This window comes from Pituophis catenifer, unplaced genomic scaffold (assembly GCF_029215685.1).
Source record: "Pituophis catenifer annectens isolate HBS135680 unplaced genomic scaffold, rPitCat1.0.hap2 SCAF_1, whole genome shotgun sequence".
NCBI classification, from domain to species: Eukaryota; Metazoa; Chordata; class Lepidosauria; order Squamata; family Colubridae; genus Pituophis; species Pituophis catenifer.
The window spans coordinates 250,358,772-250,386,237 of NW_027256881.1; the positions used below are offsets into that span (position 1 = coordinate 250,358,772).

The 27,466-nt window shown below is 38.2% G+C and overlaps 2 protein-coding genes and 1 long non-coding RNA gene across 6 annotated transcripts in view; 2 read left to right on the top strand and 1 right to left on the bottom strand.

Annotated features, from left to right (window-relative positions):
- ABCC8 (ATP binding cassette subfamily C member 8) overlaps nt 1-14,863 on the top strand; it is a 65,493-nt gene extending 50,630 nt beyond the window's left edge. For all 4 annotated transcript variants that reach the window (XM_070933510.1, XM_070933519.1, XM_070933527.1 and 1 more), the window contains 12 exons: nt 424-581; nt 985-1,077; nt 3,832-3,934; nt 4,550-4,663; nt 5,320-5,440; nt 5,590-5,720; nt 7,322-7,400; nt 11,086-11,194; nt 11,892-11,995; nt 13,678-13,811; nt 13,960-14,022; nt 14,637-14,863. In XM_070933510.1, the coding sequence (XP_070789611.1) occupies nt 424-581; nt 985-1,077; nt 3,832-3,934; nt 4,550-4,663; nt 5,320-5,440; nt 5,590-5,720; nt 7,322-7,400; nt 11,086-11,194; nt 11,892-11,995; nt 13,678-13,811; nt 13,960-14,022; nt 14,637-14,774 (1,347 nt within the window). In that variant the 3' untranslated portion in view covers nt 14,775-14,863. The remainder of the gene's footprint in view (nt 1-423; nt 582-984; nt 1,078-3,831; nt 3,935-4,549; nt 4,664-5,319; nt 5,441-5,589; nt 5,721-7,321; nt 7,401-11,085; nt 11,195-11,891; nt 11,996-13,677; nt 13,812-13,959; nt 14,023-14,636) is intronic.
- Nucleotides 91-7,876, bottom strand: LOC139309465 (uncharacterized). Its single transcript, XR_011599864.1, has 3 exons — nt 7,769-7,876; nt 2,135-2,299; nt 91-237 (listed from the first exon to the last, which is right to left on the bottom strand). It is a non-coding gene; the product is annotated as an uncharacterized lncRNA (long non-coding RNA).
- A 5,031-nt stretch (nt 14,864-19,894) lies between the features above and the next one.
- On the top strand, nt 19,895-22,723 carry KCNJ11 (potassium inwardly rectifying channel subfamily J member 11). The gene has a single exon (XM_070933562.1). It carries the CDS (start codon nt 19,895-19,897, stop codon nt 21,107-21,109), a length of 1,215 nt encoding a protein of 404 aa, XP_070789663.1. The 3' UTR covers nt 21,110-22,723.
- The last annotated feature ends 4,743 nt before the right edge of the window (nt 22,724-27,466 follow it).

Below are 27,466 nucleotides of genomic sequence, written 5' to 3' on the forward strand. Positions count from 1 at the left end.
GTTAAGCAATAGCCTTCATACTTTTGTATATTTATACAAAGCCAGCTTATTGCCTCCATAATCTGGGTCTTCATTTTACCTACCTTAGAAAGGATGGAAGGCTGAGTCAACCTTGAGCCTGGTGAGATTTGAACTTGCAGTAATTGCAGGCAGCAGATGTAAGTGGATGTTAATTAGTCTGCTGAGCCACCAGAGCTCCTAAATTTTTGCACCAGATTCATTTATTTCCAAACTCTACTGCAAGGTAAAAAAAATTAAATAGAATGTATTTTGCTGAAAGACCTAAAATCAAATATTCAGTGTTTATTAATTCCTTTTGAACTAGAGAAGATCAAATAGAACTGCTGATTTCACTGCTGCTTAATTCAAGCACATCATGGGTAACGTTTATTTTTTCTTTTTTGTATGTGCCTGTCTGTTTAGCATATCCCTGCCACCCTGGAGTGCCTGAGTCGTTCTACCTTGCTATGTTTATCAGCTCTTGCAGTGATTTCATATGTAACACCTATGTTTGTGATAGCTCTCGTACCTCTTGCCATCATGTGTTATTTCATCCAGAAATATTTTAGAGTAGCATCAAGGTAAGAATTCCAAAATATATTACTGTATGGGAAGAACTGGTGTCTCTATATGAAGCTATTTTGTGTGTGTGTGTGTGTGTGTGTGTGTGTGTGTGTGTGTGTGTGTTTGAGTCTGTGTCTGTGAGTCTGTGTGTGTCTGTGTGAATCCTGGAAACCCAAATAAAAGAAAAGTCACAACTAATCACTTTTGAGCTCATGAATATTCAGTTCAGAATAATACACTCTTGGGACCATATATCTTATTTTTACAATTTTAGCATGGTCTCATTGTAAAATTACATTTCTGGGTGACTGAGTTAGGTATATTTTATATTTGCTTACAAAATAGAGTGAATTTCAAGAATTACAGGGGAAAATGGATATTCTCACATATTTCTTACAAATTAATTTGTGCTTGCTTTAGGGATCTGCAGCAGTTGGATGACAGTACACAGCTTCCATTACTTTCTCACTTTTCAGAGACAGTGGAAGGGCTAACAACTATACGAGCATTCAGGTATTGATTTTAAGCCTGCATTCTTCTAAAATTGCAAGAAATACCCTGGTTGTGCCCAGTTTTTAATGACTGGCATAAATTCTTGTCATCATAGAACCAATTGGCTGAAGCAATGTGAGTAATAATGCAAGATTGGGTTTAAGCCATTAGTTCAGCAGTTTAACCTGAAACTTTAAACATCATAAGAATATTGTCATACTTGCTGAGAGGTTAATCTTTTGGCATGTAGAACAAAGTATTATCTTTGAATAATTCTCTGAGATAAAAAACGTTCTCCTTTTTTATTAAAGTACAATTCCATTACATTTTAAAACAGCCAAAACTTGAATTATAAATTGCAGATAATTTAGCATGACACACACTACTTCTAATACAGATAGCCCTTCCTTACCAACTGACTTCTTTAACAACTACTCAGACTTAAAATGGTGTTTTAAAAAATAGCTTTGCAACCAGACCTCACATTTGCGACCATTTTGTGATCACCCTTTGCGTGCTTCACAACTGGGATACATTTATGACCATTGCAATGTCCCAGAGTCACATAATCGCCATTTGTGTATTTTTAAAACTAATTTGTGATAAGCAGAGATAATCAAGAATATAGAAGTAAAATTACAATTTGCAGTAAGTGCTGTTTTGCTTAAGAATTATAACAATTCACTTAATGACTGAATGGAAAGTGATGTCATAAATCCATTGCGGGTCACATGTTCACCCACTTAGCAATGAAATTACTACTCCCAATTGTGGTTACCATGTGTGAGCACTAAATATAATTTTATGGATACCAAGAATAGAGTTAAGAAATAAAACGTCAGTTGCTTCTATCTAGTTAAATATTTAGCATCTTCTTTCCAGAACTCCCTGTGTTTTATTAACCTGAGACAACATTTTTCCTTGGAAAACATTTTCTTTCTCTATGTTGATTCATCAATATTTTCATTCACATTAAATTGCGTAGATGATGCTCCTTGTTTCTGCAATTGAACATATTGTGAAATGTATGTTGTATACTTCAATTTAAAATTTAGGAACTGGAGCAGTGGTCCCCAACCTTTTTGACTCCGCAGAACAGCACCGGTGGTGGCATCAGGTGGGCGGGGGAGGAGATGGTTTTGTGCGCCAATCTAATCCCATGTGCAAATGGAGCTTCACATGCTCACCCACTGCTTGCGTGGCCCAGTTTCCAACGGGCTATGGACCAGTATTGGTCCATCAACTGAGGGGAAAAATCAGAAACAACACAATATGCCTCCAATAGAAAATTCCAGTTTCCAAAGTGTAGCATCCTATTTTTTTTTTAATTTGATTTATATGCCGCCCTTCTCCGGAGACTCAGGGCGGCTTACAATGCGTTAAGCAATAGCCTTCATACTTTTGTATATTTATACAAAGTCAGCTTATTGCCCCCACAAACTGGGTTTTCAATATATCCTACATGTAGCATCAATAATTATGCTGATGTGCACTGAGTCAGCATAGCCTGCAAACTATTTTCAGTTTCATGAACTCCCTGAATAGCAACAATGAAATTAGTTCTATATTTATGTTTTAATTACTATAATTATGACACATTTGTTAGGCTGTTGGAAATTTTTTCCTTCTAATTAGCTTTTTTTTTTAACATTTATATGTTGACAAGCAAATTAGACCTATTGTTCCATTATATTTTTAAATTGTTGATTACTTTCTCCTTTTAATTTCTAGTTTTCTCTTTATAGGAAGAAGATAAAAATTCCCTAACCAATAATGAAATTCTATATGCAGCTTTGCTGGGACAAGTCATGTCCATCATGCTACCTTCCTTATGCTATCATTGGGTTAAAATGTCCTCTCCAGATTTCAGATTTTGCCTAAAATAATTGCTGGCAAGGCAAACTTTTGAGAATTGAATTCAAACTAGCTGACACACCTCTAACCCAAATTGAACTAGACATTTATCAGTTCCTGTATTTTATTTACCATCAAACCTCTGTGGGGAACTCAGCTATATTTAGATGCTCTTTTCAGCTGCCTTATGTGCTGTAGAAGTGACATTTGAAGTTTGGATTCTAATCACTAAGCAAAGAACTCAGATCTTGAGTTTCTAAAATTAGCTCAGTAATAAAAACAAGTTAAAAAACTAGTTAGCACTTCTTTGCTTTATTTAACCTCATGCTAACAGTTCCAGATTTTGATAGCTGCAGTTTTCAAATATAGGCTAATAATTCACCAGCTATGCATGCTATTACCAAACCCGTAACCTCTTTCCTTTCCTATAAATGTACCATGTTTCCCCAAAAATAAGACTTCCCCGGATAATAAGCCCTCCCCTAAAAATAAGCCCTCCCCTGAAAATATTTAAACGCATGCGTGGCCGGTCCCCGCCATTTCCTCTGGTTAGGGTTAGGGAGATAGAGCTGGAAATCAGGTAAGATGGCAAGAGGATCCCTGTCTTGCTCCATGCGCCCCAAAATAATAAGACCTCCCCGAAAATAAGGCCAAGCGCTTATTTCGGGGTTCAAAAAAATGTAGGACAGGGTCTTATTTTTGGGGAAACACTGTAGCGTATCAGTAGGTGCTGCATAAACCCAGCAATAATTTATTTATGATGAAATGAATAGAGAGTAGAAGAAAAACATGAAACAAATAATTATTTTACCTAGTGTGTCCTATTTTCAAGATTGAATACTTTCAACACAAGAAACTTAAAATACCACAATTGTTATAATAACCACTGTGTTCATCTGTCTTTTTTATATGTATATAAAGGTATGAATCCCGGTTTAAGCAGAAGCTTCTTGAATATACGGATTCTAACAACATCGCTTCCCTTTTCCTTACAGCTGCCAATCGTTGGCTGGAAGTTCGCATGGCAAGTACTTCAGTCTTGCATAAAGATATATAAATGCCCCCTGCCCAAATCTTTTCTTTTTTTACGCAAAATTGGTCATTCTTATGATCTTATTGCCAGTTGATTTTAAATGGAATGCCCATGTTTTAGCAATTGCACCCACCAGTATTCAGAAGCTAAAGGTTATTTCATTATTGTTTTTGTAGCCAGGAAATTCTTAGCTGATTGAATTTATTAAATTAAAGAAAAGAAAATCTGACAAGATTAAACTCTTCCTATGAATAAAAAAAGAAAAAAATTTAATATGTTTACACATCATTCCTGTAAGTTTTTAACTTAATTTAATTCAGAACTCAATAAGGAAATGTTTACTAATATTATTTTGCATATTTAATCAGAAAATAGACATTTTGTTCAAATCCTTATTCAACCACAAGTGTTACTGGGTTAACTTCTTTAGTTGTTCTCTAGCCTGTCTTAACTCAGCGGTTGTGGCAAAATAAAATAAACAGGAAAAGAACTGGGTTCCCTACTTAAAATTTCTTGTGGAAGGTCTAAGTAAAAACGTGATGACGAATAAGAACCACAGTACTTTCTTGGATGTTGGCATTACTTACACATTTCTTATATCTTTAGGAATATATTGGAGCATGTGTGGTACTTATTGCAGCTGTTACATCCATTACCAGTTTTCAAAGCAATAAACTCTCTTCAGGACTTGTAGGTTTAGGATTAACCTATGCTCTGATGGTACGTGAATTAAAGAAAAGATGTTCTTTTCAGTGGTAAAATCCAAATTTTTTTACTACCGGTTCTGTGGATGTGGCTTGGTGGGCGTGGTGTGGTGTGGTGGGCGTGGCTTGGTGGGCATGGCAGGGGAAGGATAGTGCAAAATCTCCATTCCCACCCCACTCCAGGGGAAGGAAACTGCAAAATTCTCATTTCCTCCCCACTCCTGGGGGAAAGATATTGCAAAATCTCCATTCCCACCCCACTCTGGGGCCAGCCAGAGGTGGTATTTGCCAGTTCTCCGAACTACTCAAAATATCCGCTGCTGGTTCTCCAGAACCTGTCAGAACCTGCTGGATTTTACCCCTGGTTCTTTCCATTCAAAGGGATGCAATGTCTATTTTCTCCCAAATATACAGCATGTAGTACATTGCATGCTGAATTAACTTGAATAAATTGATTTGGTCAACAATGCTGATATACATTTCCAATAATTTTATTCATATGAACAGCCTTATTGCTGTAGATTTGTATCGACAAACTACAAAATATTCAGACTCGTGCATAAGGAGAATTGTCCTTTTCTTTTGGGAACAGATAATTGTGATCGTCTTCAAAGCATATTCTATTTTATACGCGCACTGCAAATTCTAATCTTACTTAGATATTGATTTTAGGTGTCTAATTACCTAAATTGGATGGTTCGCAACCTGGCTGATATGGAGCTTCAACTGGGAGCTGTGAAAAGACTCAATGCCCTTATAAAAACGGAAGCTGAAAATTATGAAGGGCTGCTTTGTGAGTATGTTGTATGATTTACAAAAGAACCAGTTTAATTATATTCAATGAAGCGCTGGATTCTTTTAAAAAATTGTGTTTGTTTCCAATGGTTAATATATGCATATACGCAAGCAAACAGACGTGCGCTATTTTCTTTTTGGATTTAGCTCCGGCGCAGATTCCTCAGAACTGGCCTGATCAGGGGGAGATTCAAATACAGAATCTGAGTGTCCGTTATGACAGTACTCTGAAGCCTGTGCTAAAACATGTCACTGCCCATATCTCTCCAGGACAAAAGGTAATATAAATATTTATCTTTACACTAACCATATAACAATTAAACTCAATTTAAATAAAACTACATCCAGCAGACAAAAACAGGCAATTATTCCAGAAACGTATTTCTTAGATTAGAGCTGTGAATATAAAAATAATGCCTTCTCACTCCATGAGTGATCTGGTTCTTCCTCAGTCTGGGTTCTCTACTAGAGATCTGGGAGTTTGAGGGTTGTGGGGAGTATTTTAGCTGTTCCTAACCCTGCACTCTTCTGGACAGAGCTTGGATGTTATTCCCGAGATTTATTGGAGCCACTCTCCCAGTTTATGAGTCACAGCCCTGAGTACTCTCTTACTACTACTGGGATCACTTTAGCTTTTACTCTCTTGTTCCTCTTTCAGACCCTTGTACTTGTCCAACTCCTCATACTCCTTCATTCTGATGTTGCTGTCACTTGGCACTGCTACATGTAACACTACAGCTTTCTTCTACCAAAATGTCTAGTTGATGGCCAGTACCTGCTGTGCATCTGGATCTGGAAGTCCCAGAGGGGAAAGAGAGAGATAGTCACAGAGAGAGACAATTTTGTCCCTTGAGTTAATTTTGATTCCTGGCAAATGCCTGGACTAGGACCTACAATTTTCTTGGCAACATTCTTAAATACTTGCTCCTTCTCAGGATTGAGAGAGAGCAAGTAAGTGGCTTCATGTTCAAAACAAAAATAGAATTCATGGTCTCTCACTTTCTAGCCTGCTGCCTTAAGCCTTCAGATTGGTTCTTATTATTAATAGTGTTATATTATTATTATAAAGTAATCCTACATACCGGTAGATAACAATGTATAGTTATCTGAAGGTAATGAACACCACTGAACACAATGGAAGTAACTGACGAATCTTACATAGGATAGCCCTCCTCCTATTAAAAAATGATTCTGAGACTATGTTGTTCTGATGAATGTATTTTCTGTTGTGTATCTTTGGTATTCTTACTTGGATGTAAGCCCTAGTAATTAGTTTTAGGTAAATATGTATAGATTTTTAGTCCCATAAGATATAGCATTCAAGACTACATATAGCTTTGTTTTTCATTTAAGGTTTTTCATTCAAGTTTTTATTTTTCCAATACATTAGTTAAAAATCAATCTCTTCCCTCTTTAAAACCTTTCAAGTCATTCATTAACATTTTTTAAAAAATCACATGATATGCCATTTATATTTTGTTCTTAAATTTTCAGTATATTCTGGTCACATTTTTGGGATGGTATCTCATGCAGTAGATTTTTCTCTTCCTTTCCTGGACCAGCTCTCCAAATTTGCATTAGAGTAGGACTGGAGTCATTCTAATCATGGACACAGAATGTTGTATATAATCTCCCAATTTTTGTCTCGGGAAATTATGCAATTAAAAGAGAAAGACTGAAGTGATATTAATTAATAATGTGAAAAGGATCCATGATATGTATATATACACTTTCTACATAGTAGTATTTCTAAATTCTAATAACTTCTTATCTTCACAAGAATCTAACCTGCCACTGACAATTTATGATTCTACTGTATACTTTTAATACTAACCTCTGTACCATTCCTAGCTCAGATATTTATTTTTTTGATTTGCAGATTGGAATATGTGGCAGAACAGGCAGTGGGAAGTCATCCTTTTCTCTAGCCCTTTTTAGAATGGTTGATGCCTTTGAAGGTAAATTTGTACTGATAAAGTAAACACCTCCCATTTTTGGCTTATTTTAATGTTGGTTTTCTTTTATAACAAAGGGACCATCTGTCTTTTTCCCATTCTTCTCCCCCCCCCCACAATATCTCAAGAAGACATAAAATATATTTTGCTCTATTTGTTTCTCTCAACTGCAGCAAAGGATTACCATCTAATTTTGATTTCTAAAGTTAATTAATACGTAGCATATGTATATAATAATGAATAATATGAATAATGGGAGTGGAAGAGATCACCCAATTCAATTGGATAAATTCTTGTCCAGCCTCTGTTTAAAGTCATCCAGTAAAGAAGAGGTCACTTTCTTTTCTAACATTCAATAGGATTTTTCTTACCTGAATGTAAGATTCACTACCCTTGACATGCACGCAGAGATAATAACAGAATACTCCCACTCTACTTCTTTGTCATGCTCTTCAGGTTCTTGAAATCATATCTCCCCATCCTCCTTTTTCAGGGTTTAACAAATATTCCTCAGCCTCTGTTCATAAGACAAAGTTCCCTCCTCGGCCTCTTTATCCTGCTCTGATTCAGATTTCAGTATTTCAAGGACTTGGTAACTTGAGGTGGGGGCCTGACCAATATAGAATACAGTGGAAAGAAATCTTCCTGTAGTTTGGAAACGATTTCTATTGATGCAGAATAAAATTGCATTTTTCTTTATAACTGGTATGTTACATTACTCACATTACATTATTATGTTCAGCATATTCTAAGTTTTTTTAATATTTCCCAATATTAAATATTTTCAAGAATATTTCCAAGCCAAATATCCCCTATTCTATACTATGCACTAGAGTTAATTTCCTGAAGTGAAGAAATTTCAATTTTTTCCCACTAAATCTCAAATTATTTTCATATATTCTTTAACTTATTAATATTATAAGAGAGAATTCTGTTTCTTTTATATAGAACGGGGCTGCAACACCCAGCCCCGATCCACAGTATACCAGCAATCAGGTCACACAAGCAAGCTAAACCCTGTCTGTGGGATGTAGGCAACACGCAAAACCACGCCCCTTCCTGCCCACAGAAAATCCAATCTCCATGGAACTGGTCTCTGATGATCAAAAGATTGTGGGGGCGCTGATATAGAATACATAATAATTATAATATTAGCTACCCCACCTGCAAATCTGGAAGCATTCAAAAAATTTATTGTTTTATTTTATGATGTACACCACCCAGTGTATATTATGGGTGGTGTACATCATAATTCATAAATTATTATTAATTATTAATAAAAATGCTGATGAGTACAAGGAGTAAGCCTCATGTCACCCTGCCTGATCTCTTTTTGATAGCAAACTATTGGCCACCACTCTTTGAGTTTGGTTTCTAGGTAGCTAGGGATCTAACTTGTATGTCGAACATCTAATATCTAACTAGTTTGCTAATCAGAATGTCATAGGGTTAGGTATTTACAATTGAATCACTTTACAATCTGCTCTAGAATTACGAATCTCCCAGGTTTTGGTATCATACTGATTGGTCTGTACTTCCCTGACACTTGCTTTTTCCTTTATTGAAGATAGGCTGGTATTTATTTTCCTCTAGTCATCTGGTATTTCAACCCCTGGACTTCTCAAAACTGATAGTTTGGACAAAATCCTTAGCAAGTTTCTTTACTATCCTACTACCCTAGAATGTAATCCGTCTAATCTTGGGCATTTGTACGAATTTGAGGTCAGTAGGCATTATCTGACCATATTAAGTTCAAGCTAGTATGCTGGTCCTACAATTATTCACAAATGCATGGAGGAATACATAATCTCTTAAACAGAAGATTGAGCCAAAATAGGACGTGGGTAAGAGTGCCTTTTCTTTTGCTATTTTCAATGAAAACTTGATATACTAGTCCTTTACCTTGAATATATCTGAAGAAGCCCTTTTTCAGTTTATTTGAATTCTTTGTACCATTCTGAACACATCTGAGCTGTAGCTTCCTAAATAAAGCCTACAGCTCCAGACCAACCACATGTACTCCATAGTGCCCTATACTTCTTCACACATCCTGTGTGACATTTTTGATGTTCACAGTTTAATTAAGCTTTTTGTGCAACCTCGTTGATTTCATATGACATCTTTCCATTTTTCCCTTTTTAAAGTTATCTATACTTTTACTTTTAACATGTTCCTTTTTAAGAATTTCTGCCTCTTTCTTCTATTAGCTTGTCCTGCTATGGCAGGGATGTCAAACTCAAGGCCCGCAAGCTGGATTCAGCCCACAGGGTGCTTAGATCTCACCCATGAGGCCACCCTGGAAACAGCAAAGGACCCACCCGTGGTGCCTCTGGCAGCGAAAACAGAGCTCCGTTTTCACTGGCAGAGGGTTGCAGGAAGCCGTTGCAGCTGAAAACGGAGCTCGGAAGCCCATTTTTCACTGGCAGAGCGCTCAGGTCACCACAGGTGCCCCCAACATGAGTAACATCAAGCTAGCCACGCCCACCCTGGCCGTGCCTACCCTGGCCCCCCAAGGTCAAACACAACCCTGATGTGGCCCTCAATGAAATATGGAATCCTATTTATCATAGTTTATTCAAATTTATTTATTTTTTATTTCAAAGTATTTCTTTACACTTAAAATCCAGGATTTCAAGTTCATGTGGTCAGTTTCTCCCTATTTTTCCTTCTGCTTTGTCTACTAAGCCTTACCCGTTAGCTAAAATCAAATCAAGATTAGCTGATTCTCATCCTTTAACTGCTGGTGGGAAAAGTGGCCAGGAATTTGCTGGTAGGATCATACTTGAGCCATCACTAATTAGACCCATCACTAATACTTCATGCTCTTTTTTCAAAGATGTGCAATTCATCTGCAACTTTTTCTTGGTCGTATAAGACATTTAAAATAAGTTCTTCACAGCAGATAGTCTCATGGCCTTTGATCTTTATTTTTTCAAATCAAAGCAACTGCATCATTCCCATTTGTGCAGCTGTTTCAGAAATTGGTCTTGGCTCTTTCCATGTGTGGCTGCATGCACAGCCGCTTGGTTTCACTTCTTTCCTAATGGGCAGGATTATCAATACTATAGTGCTGCTTTTATTAATCCATTCATTTTAGCCATCCATCATGACATTCATTCACCTTTGAGTCCATCTTTGACATTTCATGCACACGTTCCTATCCTGAAAATCTTGGTTTTCATTTTCTTTAAAAATTGATTTGTTTTATCTTTTAGATGCTTATACATAAATAATGCAAGCATCAGTATTTTCAGGATTAAAAAAAGAACAGCAACAACCTTGAATCACCATTCACTTTGAATGAAACTTTTCTTGTTGCACTTATCCAAATCAGAATTTTCTGTTCCTGAGACTTAACAAGCTTTAAAAACATTTAATTTGGCTGGATCATGCATTGCTTTATATTAAGCAACCTATAACTCTCTAGATTAAAGATATGTCATGCTTCCATTTCTCTATTTTTTTATTGTTAATAGGGCACAAACATACTCTTTCCAGTCTTGTATATCAAATAATTCTCAGTGGCATAAAAAATAATCAAAATAATTATAGCTATAAGAGCATTCCATGTTAATTGAATAAATTATTGTTCTGTGATATGATGTATTTCTCATTGGTGTAATCTCATATCATTAGAAAATATGATGAACAGTATTAATTTTTGTGTTTTTTTAAAAAACAACAACAGGAAGGATCATTATAGATGGCATAGATATTGCCAAGCTTCCTTTACAAACTCTGAGATCCAGATTGTCAATTATTCTCCAAGACCCCATTTTGTTCAGTGGCACAATCAGGTAAGTATTCCAATGATCAAATTTAGTCATCCAATTGTCCCATTTAGGATAAAGAATAATATGCAAAAACATAGTTAATTTCTGATGGAAGTTGCTCTTCCATTAATATCAATAGATAAAGAAGAACGTGAAGGAAATGGGAAATTTTAATGCTTTGATGCATTTTTGGTTGAGACTGTGATCTACCAACCCCTGGTTCCATAGTTCACAAATTGCTCAAAAAAAGTGTTTTAACTTTTCTATATGTGCCTCTTCTTGAAATTTATTTTAAATGATGTTCTGCTAAATGTTACTATAAGAATATGAGTCTAATTGTTTCTTATTTTTATCTAAATGCATATTTATAATGTATAATACAAAATAAATATTCATTTTGCTTAATTCCTATCCAAAGAAGCAGTTTCTACAGCCCATAAAATAAACACAGTGGTATGTGTTTATTTTTATGCACTTTTATAAATATATTTCTATATTTGATGATGTTGTTCTTAGGCTTTTGTCCCACTACAACCTCTCCAGAAATGAAGAATGTATCTATATGGTGGCTATGTGGCTACATTGAAAAAATGTTTCATTTGCTAGATCCATACCTTGCATTAAAATAAGACATATCAGTAGTAATAATATATTGTGCTCGCTACAGGTTAACAAAAATGCAGACAAGCTTGAGTCTCCTTAGTCATTTTTATTTTTGCAGATTTAACTTGGATCCAGAAAAGAAATGCACTGACAGCACCTTATGGGAAGCATTGGAAATAGCACAACTGAAACATGTGGTGAAAGCTTTACCTGGGGGGCTAGGTAATAATTCCTTTAACTGTGGAAAGACTGGCACTTAAAACATTTCTACTTGAATTTTAGCTGTTTTAGATAGAGACTACAAATGCTAACTGTATTTATAATTTGCTTATTTTCCTAAATGTTTTTCTCCAGAAAATGGTTGATACTATAAACATAATTTCAAAGTAATGCAGTCAAGTGATCAAGCTATATTCTCAAAGTCTGGCCATATTACCATTGTTCAGTTTTATCTGAAGGGTTACTTTGGGGGGAGGCACGACGTTTCCTAAAGGAAGAAGCTTCATAGTCTTGGAAGAAATATCTATCTGATTCAGTTCCAAGTGGGGAGAAAGACACTGGAAACATGGAGGCTGATTGGAAAGATGGTTAAATGAAGCAGAACCATCAAGCACATGGTCCTGGTGCAGTTGACCACATGGAGTGGAAAGTGAGGGTTATTTATACCCTCTTTTGGACTTTGCCCTTGAGTTTCCTATTCCTGTGCAAGCTATTGGCTGCTGTAGGGGTCACTGCTAACTTTGTAGGCTGTCTGAGTCCCAGGCTTGGTTGAAGCTTGTTGGGTAATGCAACGAAGGGGCTTGTTGTGCCATGGGGTGAGCTCTGCTGCTAGATAGTAGAGGGCTAATCCTATTATGTCCTGAGGGATCATGTCTTAATCCCATTACCCTGGAGTTGAAGGTGTTTTGTTTTGTAGATAAGATGGCCCAGTCCTGCTGGAGCTATTAAGAAAGGTGGGGGCTGCTTTATAAGTGCATGTTTTTCCTTTAGGGAAATATAATATTCTGCCTTTTTAATATTTCTCAAAATATTTCATTCTTCTAGGATAGGGGTGGAAGCTAACTTTCTACAATAGTCAAAGAGCTGCCATCAAGAAGTTCCTGTCTCAAGTTTATTACATCATAGCCTATTCCCCTTAAATACTGGGGCTCAAAAGCATTTAAGGGTGTAATACCCAAGGATCTATACATTCAGTTGCTCCTGGTAGCTCATAGGCAATTATCATGGATCTGCAAGCTTGTAGGTATCCAAGTCTGAAGATCAGAGCCTGGGTGCTCCTTAGCTTCTTCTTAGAATCCTAGCAATTATATCTGCAATGGCTTTCAGGCTGCCTTGAAACTTAGACCCATGTAGAATGAATAGCAGCCATTAAATTAAAATGTTACTGGGGCATGAAATCCTTTATCCATTGCACTTGTCATGATGCAATGGGACAACGGTATCCTCAAAGGGTGCAGGAAGCAGTGAAGTAAGATGTCTATTACTGCATTTCAAGCCTATCCAGTCAACTGAAGTTTGGAGTTCATTTCTCCCTCCATAAGACAGAAATAAAAAAAAAATACTTGCAAGGATAGGGAGAAAACAAAACAAAGGAGGCAAAACTGATCGTTGTAATTTCAGTCCCTGGTCATGTGTCTGTTAGGTGTGGTTTTGCATGCTGGTCGAAGAGATCTGTATCTGTACAAATAGTGTAATTGTGTATCTGCATGTATATAAGGGACAGAGGAACATAATACATGAATTTGGAAATTAAGTGGAAAATAACATGTTCAGGAATACAGGATTGTATAATATAAGTAATGCTTGTATATGAGAAAGTGAGACTTAGAGTGATGAATTGGTATAAGGAAGATATCCATGAGTTTCCATATGACTTTCCTTTTCTAAATATTTGTTTTAATCAGATGCAATAGTCACAGAAGGTGGAGAAAATTTCAGCCAAGGGCAAAGACAGCTGTTCTGCTTAGCCAGAGCGTTTGTACGGAAAACAAGTATCTTAATCATGGATGAAGCCACAGCATCTATTGATATGGCAACTGTAAGTTCATGGGTTCAAACATTCCTAATACATAACAGTTTTATAAGGAGACAGAATTCTTTACTAATTATTGAAATACTGCTCAATGTTTCCATGTATATAAGGGATTTCATTAATTAATATAAACATTTGTTATATACTTATGTAGGAAAACATTCTTCAGAAGGTTGTAATGACTGCCTTTGCTGATCGTACAGTAGTGATAATTGCAGTAAGTATATTATATTTTACTGCTGAAATGTTATCGATTTGTTACTCTGAGCCTATTTATTTCCTGTTTCAAAAGCAGTATCCCTATTATTGCAATTTATATTTGCAAATTAAGGAACCAAATTGTCCATAATTCTTTGTAAATGGACCCAGAAATGGAATAAGGCTGATTGGTTTTATATCTTTCCAGCAATGCAACCAATAAAATAATATAAAGTCAACAAGCAAATTAATAATATGAAAACAGAATTAACATAACACTGTAGAGATTAAAGTTATCTTGTTCCTTAACAATGACAAACCAAGTCTGCCTTTTTTATTTCAAAAACAAAGCTAGTATAAGATTTGCCATGAAGTGGGTATATTATGTGATTTGGTGAAAATAAAGTAATAACAACTTGCATGCCAGCCTGTAAAATATTTTCAGCCAAAATAGTAATTATTTTCTAAAATGTGTATTTTGAATAGAAAAGAATAATGATCATTCTATTTGGCAATTATGGGGCCTGCATTCCAAAATATATGAAAGATATTTGATTGGAGAAGACTTTGTATCTTTCAGAAATAGTTCAGAAATTGCAATTAAAATTTTAACCGTACCTGTTTGTCTTACAGCACCGGGTGCACACTATTCTAAATGCTGATATGATTATTGTCATGAAGAGAGGAGTTATTTTGGAATATGACAAACCAGAAGTTCTGCTGGAAAAAGAAGACAGTGTATTTGCTTCTTTTGTTCAAGCAGACAAATAGAGGCAATATAAGTAATTAAACCATTTGAAAGGACAGTTTTATTATCAATTTTCTAATTATGTAAAATAGCTGTAAATAAAAATATTTAATAATAAAAAGCTTAGTCTATAAGTTCTTGAGAAATAAAGTACAATTGCTTTACCTTTTAAGTGTGAGCATCTTACTTTTCCAGTAGGAGCTATTAAGTTATATATATATATATTTCCTCTGATTTATCTCCAAATTTCATAATGAATCAAAAATTTAAAAATAAATAAAATCAAGTTTGCATGATGAGATATTTAAATTAATACTCCACCAGATGTTAAAAGTTAACACCATACATTAAGCCATGTCTATCTCTAACAGGCAAAAACTTCACCAGCAAAATAATTCTGTAACTACACCTGTAGTCATGTACATTTGAATATCACATGGATATGGAATACAGGTAGTCCTTGAATTACAACGACAATTGAGCTCAAAATTTCTCTTGCTAAGTGAGACATTTGTTAAGTGAGATTTGCCCCATTTTACGACCTTTCTTGCCACAGTTGTTAAGTGAATCACTGCAGTTGTTAAGTTAGTAACATGGGTTGCTAAGTGAATCTGGATTCCCCATTGACTTTGCTTGTCTGAAGGTCGCAAACGGTGATTACATGACCTTGGGACACAGCAACAGTCCTAAATACGAACCAATTGCCAAGCATCTGAATTTTGATCTCATGACCGTGATGATGCTGCAATGTTCATAAAGATGAAAAATGGTCATAAGTCACTTTTTTCAGTGCCTTGTAACTTTGAACTACAAAGTTTGAGGACTGCCTGTACATGATAAATAAATAAATAAATAAATAAATAATTTTATTTCTATACCGCCCTTCTCCCGAAGGACTCAGGGCGGTGTACAGCCTATTTAAAAACACAGAAACAAAACAATAATTAAAATTTAAAATCATTAAATAGTTAGGCTCCAATTAAAAATCCCAGAAATTTAAAATACCCCAATTTAAAACGTTATGTTAATAGCCCGGCCTGGCGGAACAACAGGGTCTTCAGAGCGCAGCGAAACACCCGGAGGTCGGAGATCTTACGTATTTCCGGGGACAGTTCATTCCACAGGGCTGGGGCTCCCACAGAGAAGACCCTCCCCCTGGGTGTCGCCAGCCGACATAACTTGGCCGATGGCACCCTGAGGAGACCCTCTCTGTGGGAGCGGACTGGTCTGTGGGAGACTATTGGTGGCAGAAGTCGGTCTCGAAGGTACCCGGGTCCTATGCCATGGAGTGCTTTAAAGGTGGTAACCAACACCTTGAATCGCACCCGGAAGACCACTGGGAGCCAGTGCAGCTCGCGCAGGAGGGGTGTCACGTGGGCGCAACGAGTTGCACCCATAACCACCCACGCGGCCGCATTCTGGACCAGTTGGAGCCTCCGAGTGCTCTTCAAGGGGAGCCCCATGTAGAGAGCATTACAATAGTCCAACCGGGAGGTGACAAGGGCATGAGTGACCGTGCGCAAGGCGTCCCGATCCAGAAAGGGCTGCAACTGGCGAATCAGGCGAACCTGATAAAAGGCCCCCCTGGCCACGGCCGTGATGTGCTCTTCTAAAGACAGCCATGCATCCAGGAGGACACCCAGATTGTGAGCCCTCTCTGTGGGGGGCAAAGATTCACCCCCAATAGTCAGCGATGGCACCTGCTGACTATATCGGGGCGCCGGAAGCCACAGCCACTCGGTCTTGGAGGGGTTGAGTCTGAGCCTGTTCCTCCCCATCCAGGCCCGCACGGCCTCCAGGCAGCGGGACATCACATCAAGGGCATCGTTGGGGTGGTCTGGGGTGGAGATGTACAGCTGAGTATCGTCAGCGTACAGATGACACTTCACCCCAAAACCACGGATGATCTCACCCAGCGGCTTCACATAAATGTTGAACAGGAGAGGTGAGAGGACCGACCCTTGCGGCACTCCCCATGCGAGATGCCTCGAGGTCGACCTCTGTCCCCCTGCCAACACAAACTGCGAGCGGTTGGAGAGGAAGGAGGAGAACCACCGCAGAACGGTGATGGCAGGATAATAGACAATTTTAATATAAAACTATTTCCCAAATTATTGAGACTTCAAGCCACCGGCAGCTTTACTTGTCAAAAGTAGTTAAATGAAAATATAATGCAAAATTGCGTATACAGAAGCAGACATGATATTCCAAAAACTGAACAATTAGCTTCTATTAACAATTTAGCTCATGTAATAAAACAATACAGATTATAATTGTCAAATATGCATTCTACAGCTTACTAACATTTTGCCTAATTGACCAGTGGTAATCATGTGGCATGTTAAATATCAATCTTCGCACTTCTTATGATTTTAAACTCTCTGTATTTCAATTTTAAATTCTTTCTATCAAAACCTTTATGGTTCCTAAATATGGAGAAACATGTGCCATCAGTATGGACAGAAGACTCATCCATTTTTAAAAATAATTTTTATTAAAGGTATTATGCAATAGTAAAAAAAGCATAAAAGAAAAACAGCAAAGAAACAAAGAGAAAAGAGAGAGGAAAGAAAAAGAGAAAACAAGTAAAGGATCAGCTTCCAATCTTCTTTGAAGCAATTCAAATCAATGTGTCATTTATCCTTCCTCTTTTAAGATTGTATCATAGTTCCCTTCAAGGTTCACTCATTTTCCAATAGACCCATGAGCCATTCATCCTGAATGTTGTGTTTTCCAACCACAAATTTCTATACGATTTATACACACTTTTCTCAGCCAGCACAGTACATTATGTTCTCAATGTGACAGAAAGATATTCATTGTATTTGCACCCCATTGGTTAAGAAGCATGCACATGTTGGGGGAGATTCTGCATGCCTGAGGGAGAGAACACACTTGGTCTGTCAGAACTCACCTGCTGCCTAGCACAGAAAAATATAAAGTAGGGATTCTGTCAAGCCATGGAAAAACGAAGAGGAAAAGTTGCTGATTTTAAAATCCAGAAGGATATCAAGGGGTGAAGAATAAATATTCTGTATTATCCCAGAATCACTCTGTTTCTAGGATCCTTCAACTACCCCAATCCACCTCACAGGATGGTAGTTGCAGAGAAAAAAAGATAGAAGGTAATATGATGATCACCACTTTCAAGTTCCTGAAGGAAAGGCAAGCTCTAACTCTAGATAGGCAGTCTTTGTGGAAGTGTAATATTTAGGTTATGCATCATTGATGTCCAGTTTGGTACAGGTTTCGGGCTACAATGCAGGAGAGTAGACGTTTTAGTCCTCTTTTAGGCATGAAAGCCAGCTGGGTGATTTTGGGCCAGTTACTTGATAGGGTTGTTGTGGGCAAAGAAAGGAAGAAGAAGCCTTAGGTACATATGTTGCCTTGTTTTGTCAAAAAATATCAGGGGTAGGGGGAAATCTAATAATAAATGGAGACAATGTAGCACTAAGCATGCTCCTCTCCATAGCTTTTTGGCTTAGCTTATGTAAAAGTACAGTCTGAAGACAGTATTATTCATTCCACTGCTATTTTCAAATCCTTTTCTAAAGTCTCTCATACCAAGTTTGTTTTTCCCACTGATCTTGCAAACTGATCTATTAAGATTTATCAAGAAAGGGAAACAGAATAACAGAGGAACTTTTGAATGTGAAGGTTATTTGGACTACAATATGTAAAACATAACTTTATAGTCAGCTGTTGTATACCAAAGTATGCTGAAATTAGCAGTTCGTATGAAATGCAACTTTATAAAAAGTATAATACAGATATGTCCAACCCGCAGCCCATGGACCACAAGTTATTTATATATATATTAACTATATTGTGTATAGGTAGTCCTCCACTTACAACCACAATTGACCCCAAAATTTCAGTTGCTTAGTGAGACATTGTTTAGGTGAGTTTTGCCCCATTTTACAGCTTTTCTTGCTAAATCGTTTCTTGCTAAATTGTTAAATGAATCACTGCAGTCGATGAGTTAGTAACCTGATAAAGTGAATCTGGCTTCTCCATTGACTTTGCTTCTCAGAAGGTTGCAAAAGATGTCACATGACCTGCAACACTGCAACTGCATTAATATGAACCAGTTGCCAAGCATCTGAATTTTGATCACATGATCATGGGGATGCTGCAAAGGTCGTACCTGTGAAAAAGACATGTCACTTTTTTCAGTGCCATTGTAATTTTGAAGTCACTAAATTAACTTTTGTAAATCAATGACTACCTGTACTTTATATGCAGCCCAAGACAATTCGTCTTCATTCAGTGTGACCCAGGCAAGTCAAAAGGTTGGACAACCCTGGTATAATCCAATAAGAAGCTGGGCTTTTATTTCCTTAAGTCAGATGAATTGCAGATCTGTAGTCTTGCCTCTTTTTCTCACCCCAACAGTAAATTCATACTTAAATGTTTATGTTTCTGTATCTGAATAGAATAGCTGTAATAGAAGTATTGTATTTACCTGCGAATCAACTTCACCCACAGAGATTATATCCTTTCTTTTAGGAGAATATAATTAAAGAAAATCTCACTTCTACCTTCTCAGGGAAGGTGAGAGGCAGGCAGCGTCCTAATTATTTATGCACTGTAACCTTTAATAGACCATACATGTGATGTTTGGCTGCTGAGATTGATTTTGAGGGGGAAGAATAAAAACACACCCCGACTCTTAGCGGCGGCCGGCACTCTGCCTGCGCCGATCCTCGGGGGGAAAACCTTCACGCTGGGATTTCCCGGCGCGAGAGCGCCCCCTGCCGACTCTATTTGTCTCTGGTTTAAAGAACGGGCGGTCGAGCGAGGCAGCCGCCGCCACCTGACGACTCCTCGCGTGGGGTTTCCTCCAAAAGCCCGGACGACCCTTTAGTTGGCTTGTCGCCCGTAGCTGTCAGGAGCAATGCCGCCGCCTCGCCGAAGTCGAAGCGAGCTGTGATTGGCGTGCGCAGCTGGAGCGGGTGGGGAGGGAAGCAGACGGCGTTCGCCGGGACTGGCGGGGCGGAGAAGGGGAGTCGGGCCAGGGCAGCACGAGCGCCGGCGAAGAGGCCTTGGGGCTCCGCTGGCTAGCGTCCCCACAGCGTTGGCGGGCACGTGGGCGTAGCCGAGGCAGGGTCGGTGGTGGTGGTGGTGGTGGTGGGAGTAACCCATGCCAACCATGCTGTCCAGGAAGGGGATCATCCCGGAGGAGTACGTGTTGACCCGGCTGGCCGAGGATGTCCCGGATCACACGCGCCACCGGACCCGGGAACGGCGGGCCAGGTTCGTGGGCAAAAACGGGGCGTGCAATGTGGCGCACAAGAACATCCGGGAGCAGGGCCGCTTCCTGCAGGACGTCTTCACCACCCTGGTGGACCTGAAGTGGCCCCACACGCTGATCATCTTCACCATGACCTTCCTGTGCAGCTGGCTGCTCTTCGCTATGATCTGGTGGCTCATCGCCTTCGCCCACGGGGACTTGGACCACAACACCCAGCGGCTGCGCCTTCAAGCCGGGCTCGAGGGTCGGGAGGCGTCGGCCCACTTTGTGCCCTGCGTAACCGACATCCATTCCTTCACCTCCGCCTTCCTCTTCTCCATCGAGGTGCAGGTGACCATCGGCTTCGGGGGCCGCATGGTGACCGAGGAATGCCCCCTCGCCATCCTCATCCTCATCGTGCAGAACATCGTGGGGCTGCTCATCAACGCCATCATGCTGGGCTGCATTTTCATGAAGACCTCGCAGGCGCACCACCGCGCCGAGACGCTCATCTTCAGCAAGCACGCCGTGATCGCGCTCCGCGGGGGGAAGCTCTGCTTCATGCTGCGCGTGGGCGACCTGCGCAAGAGCATGATCATCAGCGCCACCATCCGCATGCAGGTGGTGAAGAAGACCACCAGCCAGGAGGGCGAAGTGATGCCCCTCAACCAGATCGAGATCCAGATGGAGAACCCCGTGGGAGGCAATAGCATCTTCCTGGTCTCCCCGCTCATCATTTACCACGTGATAGACAAGAATAGCCCCCTGTACGATGTAGCCCCCGCCAGCCTCACTCACCACGAGGACCTGGAGGTGATTGTCATCCTTGAAGGGGTGGTCGAAACCACTGGCATCACCACCCAAGCCAGGACCTCCTACCTAGCCGATGAAATACTTTGGGGCCAGAGGTTTGTGCCTATCGTGTCGGAGGAGGATGGACAGTACTCCGTAGACTATTCCAAGTTTGGCAACACGGTGAAGGTGCCCACTCCAAACTGCACAGCCAAACAACTGGAAGAAGACCGGAGTATCATGGACACCATCTCCTTGTCACCCAAAGGCACCATCAGGAAAAGGTCTGTTAGGTTAAAGCCCAAATTTACCATATCTGAGGAGACCTTATGACAACTCTGTGGACTTGCCTGTGATAGCAGGCATAAGAGACTGGGAGGCAGCCTCTGTTTCATTTTACAGGTTGGTTCCATCGATATATGGACTATATTTAAAGTTTGTGGTGCAAGACAAAGTGTGTGACTCAGGGTACTGTCAGGAAAACTGAGCATGCATAAAGCTTTCTTCAGCTTTATTCTGTACTGTATTTGCACTTGAGATAGGTAAACCTCTCAAAAAGATAGACGTCTCTTTTTTTTTCTTGAGAAATTATTTTCTATGTTTGGGATTGAATTATTTCTTTTTCCACAATGAAAAGGCACTAATACTGTAATCAACTATTTATACTTATGAAAAGATAGTAAAGGCGCAAGAGGGCCCATTGATGTGGTGATGCTATACTGAATGAGTAAATGTATTGATTCAATTCATAAAGGATAACTGCATGCTTCCTTTTATTGCCAGTGAATTAGGAGGTATATTGGCTTATGGTATGCAATAGATGATGTAATAAAGTTAATTCCATATGTTGTGTTAGGACGTACTGGAAAAAAATATTTTTTAAAAAAATTAGATAATTAGGAGGGGAAAGCAGTCACAGTTGTGGTCGGCAGTAGAAAAAATGAATTTCTGAGTAGTACAATCCTATCCAGATCTACTCAAAAGTAAGTTCCACTGAGTTCAGGAGGGCTTATTTTTAATTCAGTGAATATAGGATTTTAACTTCAGCGGGTTTAGAGTGTCATGGTCACCCTTTGCTGCTATCCCAATCTTTTTTACTTAAAAATAAACACTGCATATTATTTGTATGAATAATATTAAATTAATGTGGGGCACTTTTATGTAACTTAACTGCAGGAGTAGATCCTTCTGTACAAATGTTATAACCGAAAATTGATCTTTCCAACTTTTTGAAAAAGGATAACATTTGAAAAATTATGGATATTTTTAAGGAAAGAATACTGGGTAATTAACTGGTTTGACCTTCCTCGTTGCCTTGATTTTCAGTTCTGATAATATTCACTGACAAATAGAAGCAGTAGGGTTGACAAATGTAATCCTAGCTGTCATGTGAATTCCTATCTCCATCAAATGGCATCATTTAATAAGCTTGTATCAAATTTTATTTATTTTAATTGATGGTTTTTTATAAACCCTGCAATGTTGGACTTGGATGAGGGAGAACCAAGGTTCAAATTTTACTCGACCATGAAACTCCCTTCTAACCCTGGGCCAGTAACTTTTGCTGTAGCCATACCTACCTCACTGAGTTCTATCTATGCTGCCTTGTTTCTTTGGAGTGAAAGCATGCTAGAAATAAAATAAATACATGTTATATTAATTGGTACAAAATGAGGGCATATTGGGGTGGAGACAGTTTACCAGAATAGGTCAGGAATTTAATTAAGCTAATAGATGTACAAAGATTAGAGACATTAAATTCCATACTTTATTGCAAGTAAATTAAGAAAATTAAGGATTAGGCATGGTGATGTTATCAAAAAAGGTGTTACTTTATTTACCAAACAGCATACTATATACATTGAACTCCAAAGATAAAGTCTTAATGTATTTAAAATTAGCATGTATATATTTAACTATAATTGCATGCCTTAGTTTTTACTTGTAATAATCAGGCAATATTTTTATGTCATCAGTAAATCAGAAATGTCTGTAACATGGAATAAAGTGGCATAACCATGTTAATTTTATAGACCAATAACCCAAAATAAAAAGTGCATTTATTTAAAAAAAATATTAAAGTGTGTGCTATTAAGATTGCTATTAAGAGCATGTGGTTAGTATAATTGACTATTTTTATATGTCATGTTTACAATTTCTGCATTTGTGCCCTTTTGTTCTAGGGATATGTTCACTCTTAATTTCCCAGATGATCCTTTCAGTCTTTACAATATGCCTCTATTTAGTTATTGTTAAATGACTTCATACACAACTTTGCATTTTATGTGGTTAAGGAATTTGAGAACTTTAATCAAAAGGTAATAGATGTGCTTTTATTTCTGAATTCCAATTTCTAGCAATGCCCATATATTAATTCTGCTTCTTTAGGAACACAATTATATAGAATTACTTACATTTTTGGTTAATGTAATGCATTTTATAAAAGGTGAATAATGAAACTCATCCTCCCTTTCCATATCTCAAACCACATAAAATAAGAATCCTTTTTTTGGCAAACCCCCCCTTATTCTATGCCATTGCATAGTTTAAATAATTAACTAGCCAATCTTGAGGGTATATATTTTGCCCTTTATTAAAAGGTATAATTAGCCACAGGAGTTAATTGTGATATAAAAAAGAAAGAAAACAAGCAAGTTACAAGTCATAACATCCAAGTTTATTTTGAAAAAAAAACAGCTCTGCTTCCTCCACAAATCTTTTCTCTGTCATTCCTGAGATCAGGAGGATGAAGTTTCAATCTTAATTAACTATAGATGGTCCTCAGAAATAATATCCAAGGAAAAGATTTAAAGACAAAAGTAACTTCAGGATCTTCTTCAGAGATTTCCTGCTTCATGGCAGTTGTCCAATTCCAAAAACTCAGGGAAGCTTCAGAGCAGCCTCTGATGAAGTGTGAAGAGTAGCAATCCAGAAATAAAACTGAACAGAATGGTTGTATGCGGAAAAGCTTTTCACTGTTAGGCCTGTATTGTTTTCTGATGTTTCCATCCAGGAAATATATCAAAGCCACCCCTACCTTACACAGCCTTGTGATCCTTCTTGTACAGCCAGAAGGTTGTTTTTTTGTTTATTTTTTGCAGATGTGTAGTTGGGGACCATGAACATCATTCAGAATCAGCCTCCTAGACTTTCTAGCATCTAACAGCTGGAACCTGGAAATCTACGCAGGTTTCATTTTAGATCGAGATAAACTGACGCATGTTCTTAATCATCATTTTGTCTTGAGGTGTTTCTGAAGTCTGATTCCAGGCTTGCTTGAGTTTCAAAGTACTGCTCCACCTTTACCTGAACAAAAACAAATAATCAGAGCTGTCACTCAAACTCTGTTAACCTGCTGCTGCTGCATCAGATGGTATCTTCAAATAGTACAGCAGGTGGTTTCCTTCTCTTCACCCCTCATTAACTGTCATCTAAGCCATAGGAACTGTCACGTTCAACATCTGTTGCATGCTTTCATGTGGCAAATTTCTTACGCAAAATTTCTACCATGAAAGCATTTCAAACCCAAAAATAAGTCCTGTTGCCATGACTAAACTTCTCGGCAACTCTACTTAGATGACTGAGAATCTTCATTGACATTTTGTACCATGAAACTATATAAGGGGATATTTTATAGTTAAGATTGTGATTGCACTTAACAGACATTTTTCTTTAACATACATTCAAGTCACGGTTTGCTCACTTACAAATTTAGGATGCACATCCATACTTCCAGTTCTACGTAAGATGGTTGCTTTTTTTCCCCCATTTGCTCTTCCACTCTTAATCTTCCACATTTAATCAGAATAAGGACAAAACCTACAATCTTCAAGTGGACATGGCTTGGAGGATTTCTATCCCAGCCAGGGGATAGGACATTCAGAGCTTCCCTATAAATGATTGCTTAGATTCTGTTTGAACTCCAAACCTCTCTTTGTGACTCCATTATTGTCTTCTTCATCATCATCACAAGCTTTTTCCTAATCTTCAACTTCTCCTACTATAAGAAAAGCCCAATCCATTTAGTCTCATCACCTGGGCAGCAGAGAACAAATTATTGCCCTTTTCCCTGTTGACAGTTCTGTGGATAATGAAGAAATGCTATCACCCACTCTATTAAAACTGATTTGGTTGACATGGGATCAACATTAGTTTAAATTCAAAACAGCATTGTACTGTTATCAATGGGATATCTTTATAAGTATATCCGTTCTACTAGCAATCCTAAAAACTTTGAGGCTTTAGTTCCAAAGTCAGAACTGACCAACAAACAAACAGAGCAGAAATAAGGATTGAGAAATGTTTATATAGATCAGTTCATCCTTGTGGTCGTCTTGAATCTAAAATTTAAATTTGATCTAAATTTAGTCTTTTGAAATAGTTTTGGTTTTATTCTTTATGGTTTTTTAAATTGTTTTTATGGTATAAACTGTTGGGAGTCATTTTCTGAGTCCAACAATATGAAAACATAATAAATATTAACCCCATTGCACAGATAACATACTGTATATGTGTGAGAGAGAGATCAATCTGATCAATCCAGTTCAGGATTAAGATCTCTTCAGTGAACATTATAAATGTAATTTACCAGCTTGGTTCAATGTGGTTTAGTGGATTTCGGAAACTAGGGTTGAGAGAGAAAGTCCGGTTCAAAGTTACCCAGCCAACTATGCCTCAGGATGGAGCAGAACTTGTATCTTGGAGCATGTGTCTAGCAAAGAACTAAACTCAACTACTCAGTTGAGAGATGTGAGAGATTCAAAGCTCCTCTAGACTCCAAGCCAACTCCTATTAGTTCTCAGAGTTTGGAATTTCCTAAATTCAGGAATCACCTGTCAGATAGAAGAGTGAGATGAATGCGGTGAAATATTGCTCACTCCTAGACAATAGATCTCAGATGGAATGGACGAACTGCTTTTGCCTTAATGACTTGTTAATCAATTAGAAAATCAATACACATGCTATAAATTTAATCTTGGCTGGCCAAGGACATTAAAACATGGCTAAGATTCAAATACATTTAAATAGGTCCCATTAACATAAGGGCCTAATGTCAAATGCATTCATTCAAGGTATTGGGTGGGAAATAAAAATGGCAACAAAAACAGAAATATGAGCTATTTGTTGAATTTTTGATAAAATAACATTATATTCATTTCAATTTCAAAGAAAAATCTTTTAAAAAAAAAAAAGGTAATTCACTTCAGAACAATAGTTTGGTATCCTAAACAGTCCACACATATCACCAGAATTTAGAATGAATTGGTCCAGAAATAAGACTCCTGTTTTTTCATTTGGTGTATTTTATTTATTTATGTGTTAAATTTATTTGTTGTCTATCTCGCTTTGGGGCTATTCTAGGTGGCTCCATATGCTATCTTGAAAATTTGAAAACTCCTCCCACCACATCTATAGAGATCTATAGAACTCCAGTGAGAGTTCTAGTCCTACTCTAGGCACAGAATCAGCTGGGTGATTTTGAGCCAGACACACTCTCAACCCTAGGAAGAATGCAATGGCAAGCCACTTACGAAATCTTGCCAAGAAAACTGCAGTAACTTATCCAGGCAATCACTAGGAGCCAATACACAGACATGCACAGATTTCCCTTGAATATCAGGAGGGGCGAATAGTAATTTAATATTTAACAATGCAAAAAGCTGTTTAGCAATGGAGGAGGTGGACTCTGCTTAATTGGAGACTGGATGTTGGAAGGTTTGGGATGCTATAATAATGCTCTGGTCAGAGATTTAGCCAGATGATCTGCATTTTTCAACCTCTACATTTTATGATTCCTTGAATAAAATGGGGGGTTATTATTAACAAGGCCAAAAAGACAGTAAGGAAACACAACATAAGCAAATGTACAATTAAAAAAAAATAATTTTCAACTGGTCAAAGCAAAATGAGGGTTTGGATCCTAAAAAATAAAAATAAATCCTTAGGAGGTAATCATGCTGCACTCATCCATTCCCTTGAAAGTAAATCACATAAGGATGCTAGGGTTTGCATTTAGACCTCATTCCAAGTCTGTCTTGCAATGAGAAAGGTTATAGCAGTGTGTTGTGGTTTTTTTTTTTTTTTGAAAGAAATCTAACACCTAAAACAGTGCCAAGGAGATGATCAGGCGTATCTACTTGGACAGTACTAATCTATCTGGAGTGTAGGGGACTATATCCAGACCAGCCTTCGTTGTTAGTGACAGAACCATCCACTGATTCAGTTTTGCCTGGAGAAAGATCATTACATCTGGCAAAGTATCCCCATTAATGTTGAAATCAGCCTTCTCCAACCTGGAATCCTTCAGGCCTATTGGATTACATCTCCCATCATTCCACACCAATCTGAGCACACTGAATTGTTGGGATAGTAGTTCAGCCTATCCAGAAAGCTTCAGAATGGAGAAGGATGCATGGTTGAAACTTCCTCCTGGGCTGAATAAGGCTGAGCCTGAAACATGTAAGTACCTGGTTTGTCATGCAGGAATCCAGAAACCATCCCATATTTGGAAATTCAGCACCGCTGATGTCCCATAATAGGGAGGCCTGACAGGCTGTAAGATAACAACTTGTACGCTTGAAACTGAATACAAAGTGAGGGAGGGATCTCACGCAATAGCATCTCTGTTGTTCTCACTTGTTAGTTATTGTGTGAGTTTCTGGCTGAGCTCAGAAGCAGAGAATTGCAGTG

Excerpts from the sequence above, each read along its gene's own strand:
- KCNJ11 (XM_070933562.1), top strand. The coding sequence starts at position 19,895 with ATGCCAACCATGCTGTCCAGGAAGGGGATCATCCCGGAGGAGTACGTG.